This window comes from Lithobates pipiens, unplaced genomic scaffold (assembly GCF_037356315.1).
Source record: "Lithobates pipiens isolate NorthernLeopardFrog02 unplaced genomic scaffold, aLitPip1_a1.2 Scaffold_19, whole genome shotgun sequence".
NCBI classification, from domain to species: domain Eukaryota; kingdom Metazoa; phylum Chordata; class Amphibia; order Anura; family Ranidae; genus Lithobates; species Lithobates pipiens.
Window position 1 is genome coordinate 381,821,545 of NW_027507764.1, and position 25,504 is coordinate 381,847,048.

Sequence of the window (25,504 nt, forward strand, 5' to 3'; positions counted from 1 at the left end):
AGGTTATAGGTTATAAATGTGCTACTGAATAAAAAGTGGAACGAAAGCTGTAAAAAACGTTTCTTTTTCATCTGTTTCTTCTCTTAACTAGAAAATATCAAACCAATGGGCATTTCACAGCAGGAAATGTCTGTGTTTCCTACATTTATTATTTGATAAGAAGATAATTAGTTTAGATACAAATTTTACCTCCGCCGAATATAATGATTCGGTGCTATTTTCAAGTACTGAAATCATTTAAATGTGTTTAAAAAATAATTGATATTAGATATCCAGCAGCTATTGGCGAATGCTGATAAATAACCATCAGATCAGTGTGACTTGGTACATTAAACATCAATAAAGCTGTATTATTAGCAGCCACAGCATGTGTTGATACCATTTTGATCAATGAAAGAGAAAAACATTTCAGGCATTAATACCATAGGAGAAATTTTTCCCATTTACTGTATACTCCAGAGAATGCGTGAGGCGAGGGTTACAGGGCAATCTTAAAGTACACATGTAACTAGACTATGCAAGTTAAAGTGTAAACATATTCTGAACAAGCAATTAAAACAAGACCAGACTAACCCCTGTAGCAATAGGCATTATGAACTAATTCATCTTTAAATTTCACAACAGAAGCACTGAATTTACGGCTCTTCCCAACTTATTTTCTATGACAGGAGAAACTTGCCAACCTTCTAATGTAAACACATAAGCTCTGGTCTATGCCTTACCCCTACTTTGCTTTAAAAATAGCAGCTATTTTTGAGGGGCTTTTCTTTTTTCTTTCTGATGGCCCCACCCCCTGTTACCATTGGCCTATGCAAGAAGACGTATCCTGCTCCTGAAGTCCCCTGGGAACCCCCATCACATATCCCAGGAGGCTGCAGGAGCCTGTTTACAAAACAGCCTGGAGGTGGATCTAGCACATAGTGGAGGGCTGGGCTGCCTAAACATGGAAGCGGCAGCCAGCTGAAGAGGACTAAGACTGCGGAATGAGAAACAGGCACAAGCCTGAACAATGGATTGCTGTAGGACATTGCTGGATTATTTGGACAGGTGAGTGTGTTTTGAATTTTCCCAAGTGTAAAGGGTAAATGGGGGGGGGGTGTAGGGGAGAGTTAAAGGCACTGTACACTTTCAAATGAGTTTGTTGCTTGAACTACGTAATAGTTGTATTTCCTGTGTCACTTGTTCGCCTTGACTTGTAATGTTGGGACATGTTGTGGCTGCAGTTTAAAGTGTCATGGCTGATCAATTCCACTATGTCCATGAATTAATCCATGGTGCCACCCCCTGCTGCCCTTTCTACCTTGTCCATAGGGACATTCAGCTTCTTCTATTGGCTCACATAGCATCTTATGCATGCCTTTCCATTTCCCCACTGTTACATAACAAATGTGGGAGTGAAAATGATATGAAACACTGCATGGTGATCTCTTTGTTAATTGCTCTACCTGGTTGTGTCTTTGTCAAACGTATTTACTGTTTAGCCTTCACCTGTAGAGAATAAGACTGAGAGACCCAGGTTGTGGGATATGTATTTTCTTCTCAGAAGATGTTAGTTCACAGACTGCAGACAGAGGTAATGCATTATCCTATGTAATGCCCTGCGGCATGCCTCATGCTTCGACACAAACAGAAACTTGTGACCTCCAGAATGTGAAGATTTACTCAACTATAATCTGCGCTTAAAGAGCAACAAATTACTACATATAATGTCAAAGAAAGTGTGCCGTGCTTGTCACCTTTCCAGCGACTGGTGCTCACTTTTGGGGTGGTGGCAAACAAACCTGGCCCCCTTACTCCCTCCCCGGTCGCTTGATCATCTGCCCGCTAGGCCAACGCCAGCCCTGCACTTGCCCCATTCAGGTTCGTGGCTTTGGAGGCTTCCCCCCTGCATCTCTTCCTGAGACCTGGTGGCCGCTTCACCTCCCTGCCAATCGAGTATTAAGTTGGTGGGCTCGAGGGTTCACTACTCGGTGCACCGAGCCCACCCTTTTTAAAGCCAATTAGAGCCTCAGGCTCTAATCATGTGCTTAAAAAAAATAAAAAAACATTGAAATTCATTCGTTCAGCGCCCTGCATGAAGATCGGGGGGTGGCATCCCTTATGAGCGGTCACCACTGGTCCTTTCAAACATATATATATATATATATATATATATATATATATATATATACAGTAGTTCATATCTATACACTTCAATATTGAATTATTGTATATGAATGTTTTTCATAAATGTTCACATTCCTGTTATTTATACAGTATATATGTTTGCAAGGAGATATTTCTTTTGCATATACCAGCATAGCACGATTTCTTTGACATATGAGTGGTGATGAATGTCACATTATCACAATAATACCTCAGAGCAGCTCACAAGGACCATATATTAACAACTGACACCATGAAACTACATGATTAATGTATATCTTATGCAGGTAAAAAAACGACATGCAGGTAGAACAGTTCATAATTCCTTTAAAAATATATAAAGTGTACCTCACTGAGCATCCCCGTGGGTAAACCCCATAAGCCCTGGCGCCTAAACCCATTTTGGTTGTCCCTGTTACCGGACGATGACGAGCTCCCGAACCTATGGAAACAATACTTTGCGGACAACGACCAAACTGCCTCTATTGCGGCAATTTGGGACTCATTCAAACTATACGCGCGTGCGACCCTTACCTCCCACATAAATGTAATTAAGACAAAATCCGCAGATATCTTTGACAGGGCGCTAGCAGAACTAAGCTCCACAGAACGGGAGTATGCCATTAATCCTACCCCAGAGATAGCAGCTCGGCTCAAGCTGCAATCCAGAGTGGCAACTCAACTTCAGTTTACAAAGGCCAGACAAAAACTGTTTTTCACGAAGCAGAAATTCTTTGAGCATGGAGAAAAGGCAGGCAAGCTGTTGGCTTACCTGGTACATAGTGAGGATAGACCCCCAGTGGTCATCACGCTACATGGACCAGAGGGCCATCAGATAACAGATCCTCAAAGAGTAACTGCTAGATTTAGAGACTTCTTTGCAGATTTATACAAGACCATGACTACAGACCCAACGGACCAGAGAACGGCCTTCTTACGTAGCATTACCCTCCCTCAACTGACAACAGACCAGCTTGACCTTCTTGAGACACCCCTCACTACAGACGAAATAGCCACAGCTATAGCCAGTTTTGCCAGATCCAAATCCCCTGGTTCAGACGGTCTCCCAATCGAGTTTTATTCTCAATACAGTGAACTTCTTACCCCGAAACTGCTCACGCTATACAACCACCTGTTTGAAACCTTTTCCTTACCACCATCCATGAGAGAGGCAGTAATAGTACTCATTCCCAAACCAGGGAAAGACCCGGGATATCCGGAATCATATCGTCCAATCTCCCTACTCCAGGTAGACATAAAAGTTCTCGCCAAGGTACTATCCCTGAGATTGAACAAAGTTATCCTTTCTTTAATACATGTCGACCAGGCGGGATTTATGCCGGGTCGCAACACATCCTTTAACCTACGCAAATTGTTCATCAACTTACAGGCTACACACATGGAGGCAGGATCTAGGGTGGTGGTGACTTTAGACACGGCGAAAGCCTTTGACTCGGTGGAATGGGAGTACTTATGGAGATGTCTGGAGGGGTATGGCTTCGGCCCTAAATTCATCAAATGGGTACAACTGATGTATCAGTCGCCCACAGCCAGGGTAATGGCGAACGGATGGCCCTCCGAGCAGTTTGACCTCACCAGGGGCACAAGGCAGGGCTGCCCTCTCTCGCCGTTGTTATACGCCCTGGCTGCTGAGCCGCTAGCCATATCCATCCGGAATAATCCAGAAATCAAGGGACTATGCTCAGGTAACCTAATTGAAAAAATTAGTATGTACGCGGATGACACCCTTTTATACCTGGCAGATCCGGGTTCCTCTTTGCGGGTGGCACTACATACAATCGAACAATTTGGGACCTTCTCTGGTTTAAAAATTAATTGGGAAAAATCGCAAATATTACCAATAGACAGTTTCCCACCAACCGAGTCACAGGCCAGTCTACCACTTCAGAGAGTTAGTACCATCAAATATCTTGGGATCCATGTATCCAGAATGTCGACAGATTTTGTACATCTCAATATTGAACCCCTTATGTCCTATGTAAAAACTAAGCTGAGGACCTGGGCTCGCTTGCCACTGGGGGTATGGGGCAGAATAAACTTAATTAAAATGGTTCTACTTCCCAAAGTATTATATGTTATGTGGCACTCCCCAACATACTTACCTTTGAAATACTTCAAGACTCTAGAAGCCCTCCTCAAACCTTTCGTATGGGGTCCTAACAGACACAAACTGGCATGGCAGACGCTAAAAAACCCACCTGACCTGGGAGGTATGGCACTACCAGATTTCAACCTATACTATATTTCGTCCCAATTATCACAACTATACCACATTGACAAGACAGACAGGGAGCGGTTCCTCCAGCTGATGTGCCCCAAGTGGGCCAGATGCACTAAAGACCCTATTTATGCAATAACAATAAACACCGGAAATACTGATTTGAGGACTGGTGAGCTGGCCCTGCTGCGTCAATACAGACGCATATGGGACATTGCCTCCGCTAAACTAGAGATTCCCCAATACAACGACTTCACCCCATTATGGCACAACAAGGTCCTACCTGAATTCTTGCAAATTCCTGATGTAGATTGCTGGTCCACCTATGGAATCTTCTATCTCCATCACTTACTTAACAATGGGACTCTAAAAACCTTCCACACACTCCAAGAGGAGTACAATCTTCCCAATCATATGTTCGTTAGATATCTGCAAGTCAAGCATGCAATCCGCACTCAATTCCCATTGTCCCCCCCTAAGCCCACTTCAAATGTTGCTATGGCAATCATCAAAAACACGGATCCTCAAAAACTAATTTCAGCCTTCTACAATCTACTCTCCACCCCAGTAGCAACTAAAATAGCTTATGGACTTAAACCTCGCTGGGAAAGGGCGGTGGGACCCATCGAGGACGGGGAATGGGAGGAAGCACTGGAATTCTGTAAGACAGTTTCCCCAAAACTGTCGGACAGGCTGACCCAAATTTACATACTCCATCAAGCGTACCTTACCCCCCTCAGGGTTGCCAGGTACAGAGGCTCCCAGTCCACTTTGTGCCAAATGTGTGGAAGGGAGACAGGAACATTCATTCACTTACTGTGGTCATGCCCCAAAGTACAGGGACTATGGACACAGATAGTAAGATTCCTCCATGACGAAATGGGCTCTCCAGCCACGCTGGACCCAAAAATGTGCCTTTTAGGACTCTTGCCAGACTCGACCGACAGGTACATGAAGACATTTCTACACGAGACGTTATTCACAGCACGAAAGACAATAGCTCGGAAGTGGATGAGGACTTATCCCCCGAGCATTGCAGAATGGAAAGTAGAAATAAACAACACCCTCCCCTACAAAAAATTTATATACACAAATAGGGGATGTCCTGAGAAATACTACAAAATCTGGGACAGGTGGCTGCAGGAGTCTAGCACTTGTTCATAGCCGGTTTATGCATAATACATAGTAATGTAAATAACAAGTAGATCCTTCGGCCCCTGGGTAGTGAAGTAACCCAAACCACTGACACAAGGTACCTTTTTGCTTTATTTATTTCATGCATAAAACGTGATGTGACATTGAAGATTTGAGATGGTTATACAATTGTTATTTGAGGATCTGTACGATATGTAGCATTTTTGTAAATGTAATCTGTAACATGTATGCACTGTAAATCGCAATAAACCTGGTTGATTTAAAAAAAAAATATATATATAAAGTGTAAATACTTTAATGTCCATAGTCTGGACATAAGTGCACATTAATTTTGTGATCTGAGAGATTTCACTACTGGCACACAGTCACCTTAATTGAAAACAAGTGAGTAACTCTATCAGTATTAAGAGATTAAAGTATAACTATTGGCATTTTTTTTTTCCATTTTGAATAGAGTAAGAGAGGGTTATAACCCCATCATATGTTTTTTTTTCTGCCATCTGTGTCCTATTGCGGAGATTTCCCTTCACTTTCTGTGCCATAGCCAAACAGGAAGTGAGAGGAAATCACTGCAAATTAGGGGAATTCCTTGGGGACACCTAGATCACCCGAACTAGTGTCCCCATTGAAAGATTTCCCCTCTTACTTTCTGGGAACAACCCAAAATTTGGGATTTTCTTTTACTTTCATTTTCAACGATAATAAGACAAGTTGGAGGGATTGGATCTCCTTAATGCATGCACAGATAGCAATACAAACTGACAGGTGTTCTAATCCCTCTCCACTCTACCCAAAACAAAAAAAAAATGTTTTGCCTTCAGTTATTCTTTAAGGTCCTCTTTACATCTGCAAATTGCAGGTATGGATGTAATGCGTGTGCTACCACAATACAAGCAGTCTCTATTTTTATAGACTTAGTTGTTTATGTGGAGACACTGATTTGTATAAAACCATGTTAAATAAAATTCACTGATTTATTTGTCATTTGTCTTTTTATATAAGCATACATTTAAAGGGGAAATATATGATTCTAGCTCTTGCAGAGCTACATAACACATACTGAAGAGAGGTTTCTTTATAAGCTAAGGAGCCAGAGGCTATCTAATGGTGGCTACAAATGTATCAATATGGTCATTCAATTCATCTAAAAGGATCAAGTTAAATACAAATTGCAAACCATATATCAATTTATTGAGCTCTCGATTGAGCTCCTGGCTCATTTTGCCATGTGTGTCCCCATTAACGGCTGGTATTGTCAGACTTTTGTTAGTTTCAGAACTGCTTCTCTCCTCATACAAGCCTACGGGAATGCAAAAGCAGCTTGTAGCAGGTCAGAAGGAAGTCAACTATCAAATGCACCTGTCAATGACTTCTCAAAAAAATGAAAAGGGTCCTGCAGTTGGCCATTGAAGCCCATAGCCACTGGCCTTTAGTGCCCTTTTACATCTGTGCAGCACATTGCCCTGCATCGTTGTGGCCTAATGTGCATTGAGTTAAGGCAGCCCTTTCAAATGAATAGACTGCCAATACATCATTACATGCTGAAAATCAAACAATGAACAATTGTGCCACGTTGCAAAGCAGGTGGGTTGCCTTAGTGCATTGGGGTGCCATTCAAAATCAATGCATGTAACATCCTCTACCGCAATGCAGACATGTAAATGGGCCCCCTAGGTTTCTGTACTGCAGGTGCAGTGGCCCAGAATAATTGCATTAACATGTGTAAAAAATATACTCATATAGAGAGACCTTGGGAATGGGAAAGGCAGGGTATTAGCTGCTTAATTCAATTGTACGAGAGTAACCACATGAAGACATTCCTAGATTTAAGATGGGAATTTAACATCTCAAACAAGGCGTTTTATAAATATCTCCAGATTAGGCATGCCATTCAAGCCCAATTCAGGTCTCAAACCATTGAATGGACCCAGATTCCGGTACTCCTAAAAATAATTAAACCAGTCTTAACTAAAGGCTTAATTTCCAAGTTATATGCCAGCTTAGGGGCTAGAATTATGAGTGTAGTGGGACTAGTTAAGAGTAGAGCAGGGTGGGAGAGAGACATAGGGACAATAACTATGTAACAATGGGATAAGATTTTAGAACAAGGAGCCTTGGTCTTGATTTCCACATAGCAGAAAGTCTCTCACCTGTTCCTAATCCATAGAGTCTACTATATCCACAAATTTTTTTTTTAAACTTGGATGGAAACCAAATGATGAGTGCCCCAGGGGTAAGGTGTCAGGAGATCTTATCCACATGGTGTGGAAGTGTCCAAAGCTATTTAGATACTGGGTGGAGATTGTTGACAAAATAAAATCTTTATGACTACATTGGAACTTGTGGTCAAGACATGCCTATTAGGGAGCTTTGAGGAAGATAGCGCTCCGCCTGGTATTACTGTAGCAGTGCTGAGATGTCTGTTCCAAGCGAGGAGACTAATAGCACAGAAATGGCAAGTACAGTCCCCCCAACTGTGAAGAATTGGATCGAGTCTATCAATTCGATGGTTTGGAGTGAGAGGCAAAATAACCTCTCAAAGTTTGTGAGATTGTGGAGACTTTGGTTGGAGGAGATGGGATGTCCCTTATAAGGGAATGGGGGGGGGAGTGGTGGAGAACTTCTCCCCCGCTCCCCACCATACTCCCGTCTCTCCCACCTCTCTGCTTTTTGAGGTCTCTTCCCTATACCTTTTCTCTGCCCACAGACTGGGCCTCTTCTTTATCTTTGCCTATTTTTGATAGTTAATAGATAATTAGAAACGTATAATTAATGATTGGATGTTGCATGGTAGAGGGTTGGGAGAGGAAATATAAAACAACAATAGTTCTTTTTGTATTATGTGCTACTACATGTCAATTCATGATGCTGTATGTTTCTTAAATTTTGTAATATGAAAATTAATAAAAAGGAAATAGTAAAAAAATATATATATGTACTGTATGTATAGCAAGAACATGTATATGTATGTAAAATGTTAGCCCAAGGCAGGTTAAGGATTCATGCTTGTCTAAACATGCACATAATATTGTATGTATAAAATTAATGAAATCATGGGGGGGGGGGGGGGGCATGTTCTCTTTGTCAGTTGATAAATGGTTTGAGATCTAGGGCACACAGCAAGATGTGAAAACAAATCTTTTTTGATATTTTGTTCTTACTCTAGACCTCTGTGTCTCTGTAGTGTTGGTACGATGTGGGCAACAAGGGGTGGAGGGAGAGATTTGCTTTACAATAAACCAGAGCAACCCCATGATGTGAACACAGCTTTTATTCCTACTTTAGCCTTACTGAAGAAGAGTGACAGCATGCATTTTGTTACATTTTAATTTTTCTATTTCTATTTTTATTATTTCAATTATTCTATAATTATTCTATTATCTATGTACTTTTCTGCACTGAAAGATCTTTTTTTCTGACATTTCCTTGATATTAAACTTAATGGGCAGTTTAGACTCCATGAATACTTTCTGGGCTTCCTCTATGCTGATCTGAATAGGGACTCGTTTGGTTGAATATACAGAAATATTTATTTTTCTTCACAATTGACAACACAGAGATTGAGAGAGCTACAGCTAAACCTAAAAAATATACATAAGCTACCCTCAAAAAGTCAACTTTGGGTGTTTTTGAACTGCCAAGCAGACTTTTGTTTTTCTTTTCCAAAACAACTAACACTTTTTTTTTTTTTTTTAACATTTCCAACATCCTCGGGAACATTCCTATTTAAGCTATCACACTGCAATTGGTACATGTTTAATTAATTACTAATCCAGATATATATCTCTTGAAGAAGTTCAACCTTGAGGCCAAACTTCTAACTAGATGATGAGTCTTTTTAACATCTGGTCCTGTTCTCTTTGATAAGCTTCATGAATTTAATCTCTGTAACTCACATCTCAGTTACAAAAGGTGACACTATAACAGCGATAAAAGGACAGATCTGTCACTGAAACATAATTCAGCTTCTGCAGCTATAATATTATAGGACAGTTATGCCAATGTCAATAAGCAGTGCCCTTCCCTGAATTCATAACTAAATGCAATATCAACTAGGAAATTGTGATTTTGCTGCCACCAAAAATAAGCACAAGGTCTTTGCTCTGTACTGGGGTTAAAACATGTCCATGAGGATTGATTCTCTGATAAATCACTATATATATATATATATATATATATATATATATATATATATATATATATATCCATTATAATTGAATATAATTAACCATGGATAACAGTCTTGACCTTAAAGAGTAACTTTACTTGAGTGCATGACAAGGTTAAACTCCATGTACAAGGGAGAATAACATTTTAAAGAAGGATAATTTAACCTTTATCACTCTCTATCACTGGTATAATGAGCTAACAGTAATTTTGATGTGAATGAAATTAAACAAGGAATTCAATTATTTCGCATATAGAATAGTGAAATATATGTGAAATATCACTTGCACTTGCTTATTTTTTTCTTAAATTTTTTTAACTAAATACCTACAATATTCCTAGCTGGACAAATTGTTAAAAAAAAAAAAAACACACAGGCACTGTTAAACCTCCAAAGGATTGGAAACCCCATCAGCTAGTCATATTGTCCAGGTGCCCCTTCCAGACCATGCTTGTAAATCTAAGAAATCAATATTTCTTTCCGCAGTTAAAGGTAACATGGTGGATTTGATTATGCTGTGTAATATTTATGGTCAGGAATAAGACCAAGCACGGTAACTTTTTTTTCTGCATGTACACAGCCATCAGATAGAACTTGTTGCCTCAACAGTTCTACAGTCTTGGCAGTGCTGAAAGTTGTCTTCTTCGTAGCACTGATCATACCTTTTTCACAATTTGTATGGCCAATCACATTTTTGGCAGTTTGTTAAAATCAAGTGTAGCAGGAATAGGTTTCTATTTCTCTGGACACTGAGGGTAGCATGGTCACTGACATATACAGGATATACATTTACCTATATTGTTACTGATATTCCTTGATTTTATTTTCAGGATGTTCACCTGTCCAGATCCCTGTCCAGATCCGGCTACCTCTCATCCTCTCCCCAGAGGTCTTACTATGGCCATGGTAGACATACTGATGACAACCCCGTTGTTCACTTCTTCAGGAACATTGTAAGTGTTTAAAGAAAAAAATGTTCTATCTTTCAGACAAGCCAAGAAACTATTTTGGAAAATTTCTAATGAAAACCAAAAAAAAAATCCACTGTTCTTTAAGATACATTACTAGCTTATTTGTTTTAGAAAGACTGTGTAGAGAATGAATTTCAACAGAAAAACAGTTCCTAGTTCATGCAATGGTTGGGGCTTGAGCTGAAAGCAGCAGGGCCAGATTTCCATCACTGAAGCCCATAGACGCACAACATTTAGTGCCTAAAGCAACACCATTTGCTAAGATCACCCCTTGACATAGAACATTTTCTTGTTTTTCCTCTGCCTCCTGTAGGCACAGGTTTACTATGCCAGCAGATCCAGCCCTTGTAATCCCTGTGGCCTGGTAGTGGTGGTTGGCAGACATGGGAAGACATTTTGTGCCCATTGCATCTATTCAAGTTGTTTCACAAACTGTAATGAACATTGTAGGTCAGCATTGGCTGCCTGCCATTTGTTGAGATGATATGTGTAATGTCAAAACAGAGGGTTGCTTGCATCTATTTAATGTGATAATATTATAACTATATCTACCTTTAATGGCTTTTAATTTATTCCCACTTCTAGGTGACACCAAGAACTCCACCCCCTTCTCAACCAAAGGTAAATATTTTATCAAACAAAACCTATTAAAGTATTTATAAAGTGATTATGCTGAGGTGAGAACAAATACTCTCTTTCCTTCACATAGTTCATTTATTTTTTTTATAAACGACAAAGTAAAGTACATGGTATATACCAATAAAAAATAAATAATATAATCTGTATTTTTCATGTCTCGGATATCATCTACAAGGAATAAAAAGTGACAAAATATACATCTTCCGCATTTATTTTCTCCTTCTTTTGTCCTAATGCTGGTTGGTTTATCTGATCTTAAAATAAATGTATGGTGTTTTTAATCATCTCGTTTATTTTCTTTCAGATTTATTCAAGTAGAACTATAGTGCAAAACTTTATTTTTCATTTTGGATAGCGTAAGGGAGAGTTATAACCCCTATATGGTTTATTTTTACCATCCTTGTTCTATTGGGGAGATTTACCTTCACTTCTTGCCCCATCGCCAAACAGGAAGTAAGAGGAAATACCTGCAAATTGGAGGAATCTCTTGTGGACCCCCAAGTTACCATAACTAGTTTTTCCATTGAAAGATTTCTCCTCTATAACTTTTATAGGGACAACCCAAAATTTGGGATTTTCTTTTACTATTACTTTCAATGATAATGATAAACAGGACAAATAGAGAGGGTGAATCTCCCTAACAGGAACACAGAGAGCAATAAAAAGTGATGTGTTCTATCTCCTCTCCACTCCTGTCAAAAACTAAATAAAATAAAAAAAAATTTGCCTTTAGTTGTACTTTAAGTTTAGACCAAAAAGTATATTAAAAAAAAAGTATGTTTTTTTTTTACCTAACCGAATGCAACATCGGTCCAATGCGACATTTGTCCCCTGGCATCTCTAACACTGAGAACTGAGTGATCGAACAACGCAGATCACTCGTTTCTCATAGCTCCGTAAGCAGAGAGCTGGTGACTGTCAGTCAACAACTCTCTGCTCTGCCCCCTCCTCGCTCCCTGGAATGCTGGGCTTTGGAAGGAGTGGGAGCGGCCAACTCAGGCTCTCAGCGGCTCGCTGGCTGACCTGGGTGCTGGTCCAGGCATGTGGGCAGATCCCGACTCTGTGGTTGTGATGATTTCAGCCATACAGATGGTGTGGCTGAATTTGCATTGCAATCGAACCAAACTCACACAGGACCCTTTTTTTGTCCGCAGCAGAATCGGATATGGATATAACATGTTTCAAATGGTGAACCTTTTATCTCCATTCTCCCACTGCATGTGACATGTACATTAACTCCTTCACCTCCTCCTTCCTCTGTGTATGACCTGTACATTAATTATGTAAATCTCGTGCACCACTACCAACCTCCATGTTTTAGCCCCCTCAATACCTACTTTAGTTCACACCAAGAGAATTGTGTCAAAAAATGTAATCACCTTGTGGTATCTACTTTCTAAAAAGGGGGCCATTTCAGGGGTGTGCATACTGTCCTTGCTTTTTTGACATGTTCACAGAAAAAAAAGGTATAGCAGGGTTTTTATTCAAAATGTGTAGTCTTTATTTTCTTTCTACAGTAATACCTCCAACAGAAAGTAAAATTAACACAAACTATTGCAAAAATTGCCCGGGTCAGGCAAATATCCTTCATAATACTTACCCAAAGCTCCTGAAGAAGAGCTTACAGTGCAAAACATGTAGAGCTTCGAGCATTGAGCGCCGCTATCTGTGACATCAACCTACACCAGGCCCACTTTCTGTTACTGCTATCTACGTGTACTTGGTTATATGCTGAATTACAGTATGGCCTTTAGGTGTCTGTGGTAATGTGTATGAGGTAGCTTATCTAGCACATATGCTAGGAATTTTGACTGCACTTTGTAATTTTTAATATATTCTTTCGTGCCAATAAAATACTATATGCTTTCAGATAAGTGTATTACTGTGGTGCCTGAAAAGTCCATCTAGAGTTTATTTTTCCAATTTGGACAAAAATTATTAGTTCCCCTTTGTAATATATACAGGCACACACACATTCATCAATATTCAAGCATTACGTGTATTCTTTTTCTTGTAGAATGAATACAGAAAAATCTAAAAATTAAGTAAAGCTGACACAAATTATTAGTTTCCCTAATACATATATATATATATATATATATATATATATATATATATATATATATATATAGGGAAACTAATAATTTGTGTCAGCTTTACTTAATTTTTAGATTTTTCTGTAATCATTCTACAAGAAAAAGAATACACATAATGCTTGAATATTGATGAATGTTTGTGTGCCTGTTAGAGATTCCCGACCTTACCACTTCAGTCACCCTCTCCTCTCCTAACAGCACCTCCTCCTCCACCCATTTCTGAGTGTCATGGCCTGTGTAATATAAAATAGGTAAATGGTGGGTATGTTTGGAATTAATGTGGAAACATTTTGCAACAGGGGGTGTGGGAAAAAGTCAAAGCAGCAACATAATTCTAATCTTCCACATATATTTTAGGTTTTAGTGTTCTGAATAAAGCAGTTAGACTGTATGTGAATTGTGGACTCCATATTCCTTTCTTGGTATTTGTACACAGTGATCATGTAATTGTTTCTGTCTCTTCTATATGCAGAGAGGATTGTTCCCCGCCAGATTTAGTTGGGTAGGTGATAAATATGTTTTCATTTTCAGCCACTCCGATCACCTGCACCAATGCTCTGCAATATCATTCCTTCATAGCTTTATTTCTTTTTTTTCTCTGATCTATTAGTTTTATTTATTTGCAATGATAAACTCATTTCTGTTCCACTCATAACTGCTTTTCAGCCTTGCTACCCATTAAAACTTTTTGCTTTAGCTTTATTTACAGGAGGATGTTTGAGCCACATTGACTGAAAGAATATTTTATTATTTGAATAAAAAGTGCCAGTTTTAAGTACTAATTTCTAAATTCAGCCACCCATAGTAACTAGTAAGAATTCATCATGTACAGGTCTAGCTGAAGCAAAGTAACTTATGATTGGTTGTACTAAATTATTGCCAGTCATTTTCTTGAGCCACAAAAAAATGTAAGTATTACAATTAAAGAATTTTATCAAAGAGATCTGATGGCTCTATGGAACTATTAGATTTCATTCTTATATTAATACTGGCACTCTTTTATTAATACGTCTGCATATAAGGCTTTTTCCTATGTTAAGATGTTGCTTTTTGCATGGCAAAGCTATTCTTTTTCCAAATCTCATAGAACACTGCTAGTGCTACTCTATTTATGCTTTCTTGAGATGACAACTTTCTTCTGTATTCAGTGAAAAAAAAAAAAAACTTACATATGTATTTTTGCTTATGTTTTTATGTGTTGTTATGTATGTTTTATGTGTACACTTGGATAGGTGGTGTTCATTGTAAGATACAGTACATGTATTGTTGAACTAGTTTGTCTATGAAGAATGGATGGCCACACTAGATATCCTTAGGAAACTTCTGTAATAAGAAGAGTCTTATAGTAGTATGCATTTTTCAGCTAGTAATACTTTGCTCTCGGTTCTCATTTCCAAAATAGACTATGATATTTATGGCCGTGTGCTTTTAGATCTTAACAACAGATGTTTACATCTTGCAACGTAGAGGCACTCTTTGAATAATTACCCACATGCTTGAGTATCAGAAGTCTTCATTTTGGCGTATATGATATCTTTCAAGACAATTACACTACATCTGTTTTCATTTCCTATTGAGCTTCTAAGCTTTTATGGCCATTTTGACATGTAACAGACACACTACAGTGGGACACATAGGGGAGGATTTACTAAAACTGGTGCAGCTGTGCATAGTAACCGATCAGTTTCTAAATTCATCTTTGATAATAAAACCTAGAAGCTGATTGGGAGCTCTCACAGCTGCACCAGATTCTGTTATTATTTGCCTTAGTGAATGCACATACAGGGCAAAAACAAATATATATATATTATATATATATATATATATATATATATATATATATATATATATATATATATATATATATATATATATATATATTATATTCATATATATATATATATAAATATATATATATATATATATATATATATTTGTTTTTCTCACCTATACATATTTTATGTGTGTCTAAGTTGTCTTAGTTTGACTGTGCTTTAAATGTTGAATATTTTTATATTTTCATCAGAAATCTGCAGCTATGTTCTCCTTTTTTTAGGTATTGGCTGTATTTAGAACCGGATTGTTACTTTTTTTATTATATTTATTTATTTCAGATGTTTTTTTCTTTCTCCAGCTTCAGTACAGACTAACCATATCCCATGCTTTGCCGCAGATTAAATATCCTTTGCACGGTTTATAACAGTGACCTAATTAGGACATCTTGACTGAACAAATAAGTATTCATTCTGTAAGAGTGAATAAACAATACAATCATGAATACATGCACAGCTAAAACCTTAGCGTTCATATTGACTTTGCTCATATGCATAGATAATATATGTATTTATTTTCAAATATAATCTGGAAGTGGGTTGCTAACAAATGTCACTTGTCTTACTTGATAGACTATCTGACACATAAATGTATGCCGGTGACCCAAATACAGAGATCTAACAGTGATAAGCTGCTGGCCAGTGTACTAATGTTTCAGTATTTTTGATTGTTATTGGGAGCAAAAGATATTTCTTTGTAGATTAACAAAATAAGGCTTATAGTGAACGTGTGACCCTTTAAAAGATGGCTTACACCTGTGCATAAACACATATCCATTTTGTTGCACTGTGTACAGTATGTGCAATGGGATGCCATTCACAAAATATACAACACAAAATTATACATCCAACTTTAAAATGTACCTGTGCCCAGATCATGCACACTGACATATTTAGCTATTCTAAACAAGCAGTAAACTTTTTTTTAAATCATTCATCCCTGTATCTTTAAGCATTGTAGAGAAATACATTTTTCAAAATTTACCAACAGGCACAGCTTTTTTCTATGGGAGCAGATTTTACCAGGCTGTCAGCCCCTTAATGTGCACCACCATTAGGTGTTTCTGTAAAGCCTGTAAAGCCTCATTCACACAGGCACTGTGGGCTATACAGCTTGAATGAGTTGCTTGTTCATGTGGTTGGAGCCATTTGGAGCTGTGTGCAGCCACACTACTTTTTTTCCGTACTCACCAGGAACAAGGTGCTGCCAGTGTGATTGAGTCCTAAAAGCATCTATAAAGGTTAGGCATGGTTTGTGTTAAAACTACTGCTTCTTATGAATATCTAATTATTTTAATGTCCATATTCTGTTTATGGGTGTGCTTTAAGGTAATGCAATGACCAATGATGATCTAAAAAAAAAAAGAAAAGAGATGTGCCATGGGCCTTAGTTGATAGACAGACAGGGCGAGGGGTGCACTGGACTCTGTAAGTATGTATGCCAGCTGGTCTAGAAGTTTTTATTAAATACAGACATAAACTTTATCTGAGCCAATAAGAATCCGATGGTGCCCTTTTCACTTTTTATATGATAGGTGTTAGTTGGGCATCCTCAAATAATAACAGTTCAGAGACAAGCAGATTTTAAATACTGGTAGATTTCTGTTTCATTTTCAGATTCATCAACAATAACCAGTTTAACACACATTTTTATTTTCTGTTTAAGGTTACATTGTTCTTTCTTTTCTTTGGAGTTGATTATTTATTTTATTTACTTAATTGGTTTCAGTTAAGCTACTAGAGTCTGGAATGGCTTATTACAAAAATTATGTTTCTGATGTGTCTATTATATTGAATGTAGGGTGGAGAAGGGCATAAGACTTGCTATGGAGGATCCAGTCCCAGGTACTATGAACATCACAAATCATCCCACAAGGGATACAAGGATGCACACAGAGATGGTCAAGGAACCCTGTCCAGGATCTTTAAACTGGTAACTACAGATATTATTATTTTACTGAACCTATTATTTCCATGTTACCTGTGTTATACATAATCATGAGCCAAATTCATGAATAATGATAGATTGGATTGCCATTAAGCTATCATGTGTACCTGAGCCGTAGTTTTGCCTTTCTGATTTATAAAAAGGAACTCATTACACAATATGCTGATCAAGTAGATCCACATGGAGTGTAACTTTTTTTTTATTTTGTTTTTTTTTGTTTTTTTAACTTTTGGTGTAGGCCAGTGGGTGACTTTAATCAACCACACTTCTTGTATGTGGGCAGACACGGTTACATCCTATTTAATTGAAATATGAACTTAAAAACAAATTATCAGCAAAGGAAAAGGTCTGACGGTATTAACCTTTTGTTCTTGACTGCTGTTAATGTTTTAATACATAATTAGTGATAACAAAAACTGGCCCATCGGTGACACCATCTTTTGTGTCTTAAGGAGTTGGCACAGCAGGAGTAAATTGTATCAGAATTAATTTTATACATGTAGGATTTAGTACAAAATCCTTAGAGCTGTGAAGTACAAAAAATCTTAATCTTGTGTGTTTTGTGAGTAATAATCAATTACCCAGTTGGACATTATGCAAATAACTCTTCTTCACAAAGTTCAACTTATTTGAATATACCTTGGTGTCACATCCTTTAAAAAAATATTCAGACTGAATAGCTAGACAATTATACTGTATACTCTTATCTTCCTGACAGGATAATGTACATTTTTTATAAATGCCTTTTTGCTTTGCCTCTGAGTACCTGCCAGGATGATGATAGCTTTCATACGTTTTTTATTGTTGTTCGATACCATTACTGGTAGACATTCCTACCTGCTGGTATTCTACAGGATTGCTTGTTATTTCACGCTATCAAAAATACCCTGCTGTAAAGTAATGGTGCACAACGTTTAAAGGACCGAACAGCCATACATGTTAAAAAGATGCTTATTCAGCTGTTCTGGTGTTCTACAGTAGAAGTAAACTCCTTTTTGTATGTAAACTGAATATATAATAAATATATTTTAACAGAGACCATGCTAATAGCATATTCGTAAATCCCAATTGCAGTTTATTTATTTTTTAATGTGCGGTGAATTAAATTATGTAGGAAAACATTGTTCTGCACTGATCTTAAGATCAGCTTCAGTGGCGGCACAAAGGTCTAAGCCTGGACAGCATGTCGACAAAAAGAACAGAAATTTCACCGCTCCAAGTCAATCCACTGACAGGCTACTAGCTCTCCAGGTAGGTAGGGGTTCCAGGTGCAGGCTGATTGCATTAGCCAAGGGTGCAAAATCTGAACAAAACTTTGGATAGCCGCACTCCGGATTGTGTAAAAAATAAAGTGCCTTTATTTCTTCAAATGCAAGTGCAAAACTCCATTGAACAACACATCACAGCAAAGGGGAACAAAAAATAGAACAAGGTTACTGACGCGTTTCACGCTACAAACAGCGCTTACTCATAGCTGACTTTTATTCTGAATAAAAAACAAATATATACCATTCAAGTATAGACACACAATAGTGAAATCATAAGTAAAACCGTGACAGCTGGTTAGCTATCATTGTAGATTCTCCACACATGCATTCCACACCCAGTTGTTAATTAATAAGAATGACTGGGAAAAAAGCTGTCACGGTTTTCCTTCTGATTTCACTATTGTGTGTCTATACTTGAATGGTATATATTTGTTTTTTATTCAGAACAAAAGTCAGCTATGAGTAAGCGCTGTTTGTAGCGTGAAACGCGTCAGTAACCTTGTTCTATTTTTTTGTTCCCCTTTGCTGTGATGTGTTGTTCAATGGAGTTTTGCACTTGCATTTGAAGAAATAAAGGCACTTTATTTTTTACTCAATCCGGAGTGCGGCTATCCAGAGTTTTGTTCAGATTTTGCACACCTGGACAGCATGTTGCTGGGAGCATCAGTCCAGCACCCTCCCAATGACTCAGACCAATCACGCTGCAATAGGCAAAGCTTTTGCTCAATGCTGATCACGTGTTCTTTTATGAACCAGAATTTTTGTAATATTTTAGGTATGGGTCTATTGATTTGTCTATAATTTGCTATACAGAGGCAATACATATATCGTCACTTAGAAACAAAGTTTTCTTTTGGGGACACCCTCTTCCAAAATATATTTTATATACACTGTATTTTTTTTGTGTATTATCAAGGGGCAAAAAAACAAGAATTACACATTTTTCCAGTGTGACCTATAGTGTTATTGCTTATAACAACACTTTTTATAAGTGGTACTATAAACAAATAAAAAAATTGAACAACGAAGAAAAAAGTTTGTCTAGAAACAGGAAAGAACTATACAAAATAGTTTAAACATGGAGGGGAGATTAGAGGAGCAAGGAATTAAATAGGGATAATTATAGTTAACTATGGGCTAATGAAGGATTACATGGGAATGAAGTGTGCCCAAGGTCTTAACTGTTAAATTCTTAAGATATGTGCTTTATTGTGTAGCATGTCATAGAGAAAACAAATCCCAGATATGCAGGTACCTAGTAGTGCCTACATGCAGCATACTTCCAAACCCTCCTGCCCAGATGGAATGTAGGTCATTCTAATAGGTAAACTTTCACTGCCACCTTTTTCAGAAATTAAAATTTCTGCACTGTAGGCTTCAGTGAGGTGGCAATAAGGTATGAGGTTGCTGGAAATTCCTACTCTTCATTTCTTTTAGGTTAGCTAGAAGGTTTAGCAAGAGATAGCTGTACTTTAATGTAGAACATAGTATAATATATTGCATTAGCAAATTGCATATTGCAAAAAAAAAAAAAAAAGTATGTATGCAAAACCCTCATACATAAAACTGTATTTTTTTATGTTTTCTCACAAGATTCTTTATTTTTTAATAATTTCAAAGAGCCAACACTGGCTGCTTGTGTGTGTAAATTATTGTGATAGCAAAAACAACATCAATGGCACCAAAATTTATTTTATAAATTCTTTACATGACTGCTAAACCTGTCACAGTAAAAAAAATAGATGCAACAAATTATTATCATTATAGTGACATAAAGGAACCAATGCTTGGTGTCTTTACTTGTCACCAGCTATTACTGACATTTCTTCCTACTTTAGTTATTATCTTTTACAAATTCAGTAACATACTATTACGCAGCACTTTATAGTGGCCTTTTTAGTTAAAATGTGCTTTTATATTGTTTATCTCTTGCCAAAATCAGACAAAACATTGGGAAAAAATACATTTAATTTTCTCTCTAGGAAACCTTCATGCTCCTATAGGAAACTTGTCTGCAACTTCACAATGGATGAAGTAATGTAGGCAGTTGGTATCTGATGGGGCCATGCCAGGACAGAAAATGGAAATTTGATGGCTTCCCTTGTCTATTACAATCCTTATCAATGTAATTTAAAGGGATTCGTTGGCCAAATCTGCTTGCATGCCTATGGCTTCTGCCTTAAAGCGGTTGTAAACCCTTACAAACCACTTTGACCTACAGGTAAGCCTAGATTAAGGCTTAGCTGTAGGTCCAAGAAATATCTCCTAAACCTACACGGTTAAGGAGATATTTGCCAAAACACAGGCACTGAGTGCGCCGCTGTCAAGACAGCGGCGATATGCCGCGCGTGGTGGCTCCCGTGCGCATGCGCGGGAGTGACGTCATTGCGGCTTCGCCGAATGACAGCGCCGGAGCAGTGAGACCCACCGAGAAGATGGAGTCTCCGTACACAAGGGGACAGCGGTGATTTCGCTGGCTCCTGTGTCAGGTAAGGGACATATAATGGACTACTATGCAATGCATAGTAGTCCATTACGCTTTACCTTTGCAGGGAATCAAAGAGGAAGTAAACCCATGATTTGTTTCCCTTTTTATTGGTTGAACTAGATGGACTTGTGTCTTTTTTTCAACCAGAATATGTAATTTAATATAATTGAAGCCTCCTTATGTCTTGTTAATCTGCTGCCATTTGTACTGGCAATACTTGTTATATTGTAAATGACCAAAACAAACAAGGGTCTAATTGACCAAACATCTTTGCGTCTTCGGTAAAACAAGCTGAATTTCAGAAATCACCAGCATTATCAGACCTATTTGCTGCTAACTTGTTAAATATTATGTCTGTTTCGCACTTTAGTCAAAGATTTTGTTTAAAATGAAAAATTAGCACAGATGGCGCTGAGTTATTGCTTGAGTCTGGCAGGTTCTGCCTTTGGCTGTGTATTAAAGTACACTTGGCCAATGAAATCTGTCATTCTAACATCAAGTATATTGTTTGGCACAGTAGAAAAAAAGCCTATCTGCTTTAGGACTTTGTGTTGGAGAGAAGAATATTTGGAAAGCAGATTCAATTAATTATATACTGAATTATATGCAAAATACTACATGTACTCAGAAATTAGAGTAGGACCACACTTTTAAAATGTGTCCTATTTATATATTCCAATCTGTAGGATTGTGCTGTTTATCACTAGGAATGATGATAGTCTGTCCATATTTAGAACAAACAAATGTTACATGCATCCTAAAATCTGCAGTATGAAAAGAGTGAATATGATACAGTCCTCACAATGCATAACATAAATGAGTTGCTGAGGATCAGAAACAGTAAAGGCATCTTTAGAAAAAGGTCCATATTGGTAAACATTGATCCTTTGAATCTGCATTACTGTGTGAATGCAGAAATTCGTTTACAGGTTAATCCATGGTTGTTTTAGTTATGCATAGGTGTGGATGAACTGAATCAACCACTGGCTTCTTATGTCTTTTTTTTTTTTTAATTACCAAGAATAAAATATTAGGAACCTAAACTTCCTCCACCCTTACATTGCTGTGTGCAATCCCTTTGGAATCTGCTGAGATTACCATCTAAGTACAGAAGCTGTTGACAACAGCTTGCAATAGTGATCTCGATAGAAACAATGTAAATATTGTGTTACATTGTATTCTTGTTATCTGCTGTGCAACTTCAGTTGCAGAAAGCTAACAAAGTAAAAAAAAGTGGGAACATTTTTTCCTATTTAAACCCTGCTTTATTCTTTCTTAAAGTGTTGCTAAATCTTGCATTCACTATATCTGGTCTTCCACAGTACACAGAACATGAAAATGCAATTATTTTAGTAAATATAAACTGCTAAATAACTTTTCTCATCAGCAGTATATAGCAGTCTGGTGACTTTTATCAGTGTCCGGCTGAGCACTGGTTAAAGCTCGTAGGAGTTCTTATTCTCCTCTGACTGTTCTACGAGGCTACAGGACCCCTGACTCTCTGTCTGGATAGTGCTGATTGGCCCTGTGCTAATCACATGGACCCTTCCAAGAAAAAAAAAAATCTCATGGACCCTCCCAAGAAAAAAAAATTCTCATGGACCCTCCCAAGAAAAACAAATCTCTAGCAAAACACACAATGTCTAGCAAACTGAGCATGTGCAGAGTTTTTCCAATATTTTGTACCATCCAGGAGATGGTTTGGGGACTGTGGAAGAAGAGGAGGATCAGAGAAGACAGGATCAAACATCCTTTTTATACAATGAGGATTAACCCCTTAGGTTCCACAGTGTGTATAACAAGCATGCTTTAGTGCATATACAGACTGGTTTACTGTTGTGGGTTTAGTAACACTTTAAATGTATTTTTACCTTTTATATGCAAATGTTTTTAAAGCTGCCCCAACTTTTAAAAAATATATATATATATATATAATTTGTAAATAAATTATGTTTTTGAAAACAAAGCATGGTAAAATAATGTTTTAAGATAACATACATAACATTGATTTACATTATTTTACATTATTTTAAAGTGACTAAAGTTATTCTGAAATATCACTAGACACACTGAAAAATGCATATTTTTATATTTCTCTATAAAAAAGAGAGCTATCCTGCTTTAAAAATACATAGAAAGTTTAACAGCTTTTGTAAGACAATTTCACCCAAAAAAAAAATCTCTTAAAACTCAATTAATTTATTCCTATGGCATTAGAGGTTTGAAACAGTGGGGTTGATTTAACGGTAAATACACTGTTTACTTTACCATCATTGAATGTGGTGAAAATTTATTTTTATAAAGAATATCCAATCAAATGCAAGGGAAATAAAAAAATTATAAAAACTTTATTTTTGCTGCACATGACTGGATAATGGAAGTAATAGGAGCTTCACCACATTCAATAATATAAGAGAAAAATTCCCATGCAACAGCATATTTGCCTATAATAAAGCAACCGCTTTAAAAATCAAAACACGTTATGGTGAGACGTGAACCAAGAAACCAGAAATTCACCACAATAATCAGTGTGTAATATAGTAAAGCCTTCTTAAAACAGAAGTTATTCTCATGTCCAATTCCATTACTTATTCCAAATATAAGAGGATTATGAGTCCCAAGCCTTACTCCATAGAAGCCATGGTTTCCATACACTGCACCGATGATGGCCAAAAATACCTGAAACGGCTATATGTAGCGTGGAATAAATGGCTCTGCAATGATATTAGACTATATTTGCACTATACACCAACTGTTCTGTGCATTTGGCTGTCTAAGGCATAAGGAATAATTTGCATAACACTGTCTTGAAATGAGAAATAATCTTCCTATTTTGGGGATTTCTAAAAGAAATGAGATGTATATACTATGTGTCTGAAGATGACTTTACAGTGCCAATACTCATATGCTATAGCAAGATGTGGAAGCACATCATTTCTATGAACAGAAACACTTTGTAGTGGTGACCACAGAAGAGGGAGTGAGGGGGAAGCACCGGAAAGGTGAGAATACAGTGGTTTGGGCGTGGGCTTTAAACAGACTTTCATTTTTCCCTAAATAGCCAAAGGGAACAGCTGATATTCTTATCAGGCTATTAAATAGACTGGAGAAGAAAACAGAGGAACAAAAGTGGAATTGTTCCCCATAGTCAACAGTTTTTTCTTGTTTAAAGCCCATTTAAACTTTCAGTGTTAATTGAAAAAAAATGCATTCCACGTGCATCAAAACAAAGTGTTTAATGTCTTACTTTTGTTTTCTTTCTAAATCAGCTGCAAATTGAGGAGAAAAAGCCTTTCCTGCCAGCAGCTGCAGAGTGGGAGCCTTGTTTTTTGTGAGGAAGTTGTCGTCTCTCTGTAAGGGTTCGACATGCTTCCCTATATCTAGATCTATAGCCCTGCAGTTGGAAAAGGTAATGTTTTCTGCTGATTGGAGAGCTCCGGGTTCTGACTCAACATGGAGTTGTGTCAGACCTCTGCAGAGAGATGACTGCTTCCACATGGAGAGCAAGAGTCCCACTCTACAGAAGCGGACAGGCTTCACTACTCTACTTTGGCTGATTTCTAAAGAACCCAGACTTTTAGACTTTGAACATATTTTGTTTCTACGCATTTTGTAATGTATTTATTTATCTTATTTATTTATGGTATTTTTCGAGAGAAAAAAACATATTATAGGTATAACAACTCTACTTGTATGTCTGATTTCCTTTTTTTCTGCTTTAATAAAACCCACTGAGAGCACTGGAGCTTTAGGCAGGCTTCAGCTTTGGGCCAAACTTATTTAGACATTAGTTTTTCTCTAAAATGGTCCACAGACAATTAATATATATCCAACACACACATTTTCTTGGGGGGGGGGGGGGGGGGGGGTTATGAAACTCTCTTTCAATAATAAGCTTCAGTTCATATTTTTATATTGCCATTCTCCAGATAGATATACAAGAACACATTGCTTTTAAACAAAAATAGGTGATGACCATTCATAAAATGTCTCATCAGAAAGCAAATAAGAAATTAAATACGTCACTAAATGGATATGAAAAGAACTGACATTGTTAATCCAGGTTCTATAGCTGGGTCATTTCAGCCATTTAGACACCATGCTTACTATATTTGTTTTACTAAAGAAAAGATGTTAAGGTCTTAGACAGAAACATTTATAACAGTAACAATATACAGGTATATGACAGGTATATATATCTCCAAAACCGGTATAGAGACATAGGTCTTGCAGAGGAGATAGATCACAACGGCAGCTTTTTGTCTATGTTTTGATGATGGTCAGTCCATCTTTTGAGAAAGATAAACTGAGCTTCATAGAAATGTTGACAATAAAAACACTGCTGATTTAATCTATCTTGTGTGTAAGGCAGTTTTGGATTTGTAAGGATTTGTTTGTGGGTGAGCAACTAGGAATTTACTTCAAACATAGAGTTTAGTGTGGTGGCTACCCTTGGGACTATATATATATATATATATATATATATATATATATATATATATATATATATATATACAGGCATGGGAGTTTTGAAAAGCAGCAGGATGGATTCAGC

At 37.5% G+C, this 25,504-nt stretch overlaps 1 protein-coding gene across 5 annotated transcripts in view; it reads left to right on the plus strand.

Annotated features, from left to right (window-relative positions):
* MBP (myelin basic protein) overlaps window positions 1-25,504 on the plus strand; it is a 308,046-nt gene that overhangs the window by 279,275 nt on the left and 3,267 nt on the right. For 4 of the 5 annotated variants that reach the window (XM_077492340.1, XM_077492341.1, XM_077492343.1 and 1 more), the window contains 4 exons: window positions 10,538-10,660; window positions 11,264-11,299; window positions 13,886-13,915; window positions 17,047-17,178. In XM_077492340.1, coding sequence (XP_077348466.1) covers window positions 10,538-10,660; window positions 11,264-11,299; window positions 13,886-13,915; window positions 17,047-17,178 — 321 coding nt within the window. The remainder of the gene's footprint in view (window positions 1-10,537; window positions 10,661-11,263; window positions 11,300-13,885; window positions 13,916-17,046; window positions 17,179-25,504) is intronic. The other variant, XM_077492342.1, reaches the window with a different exon arrangement.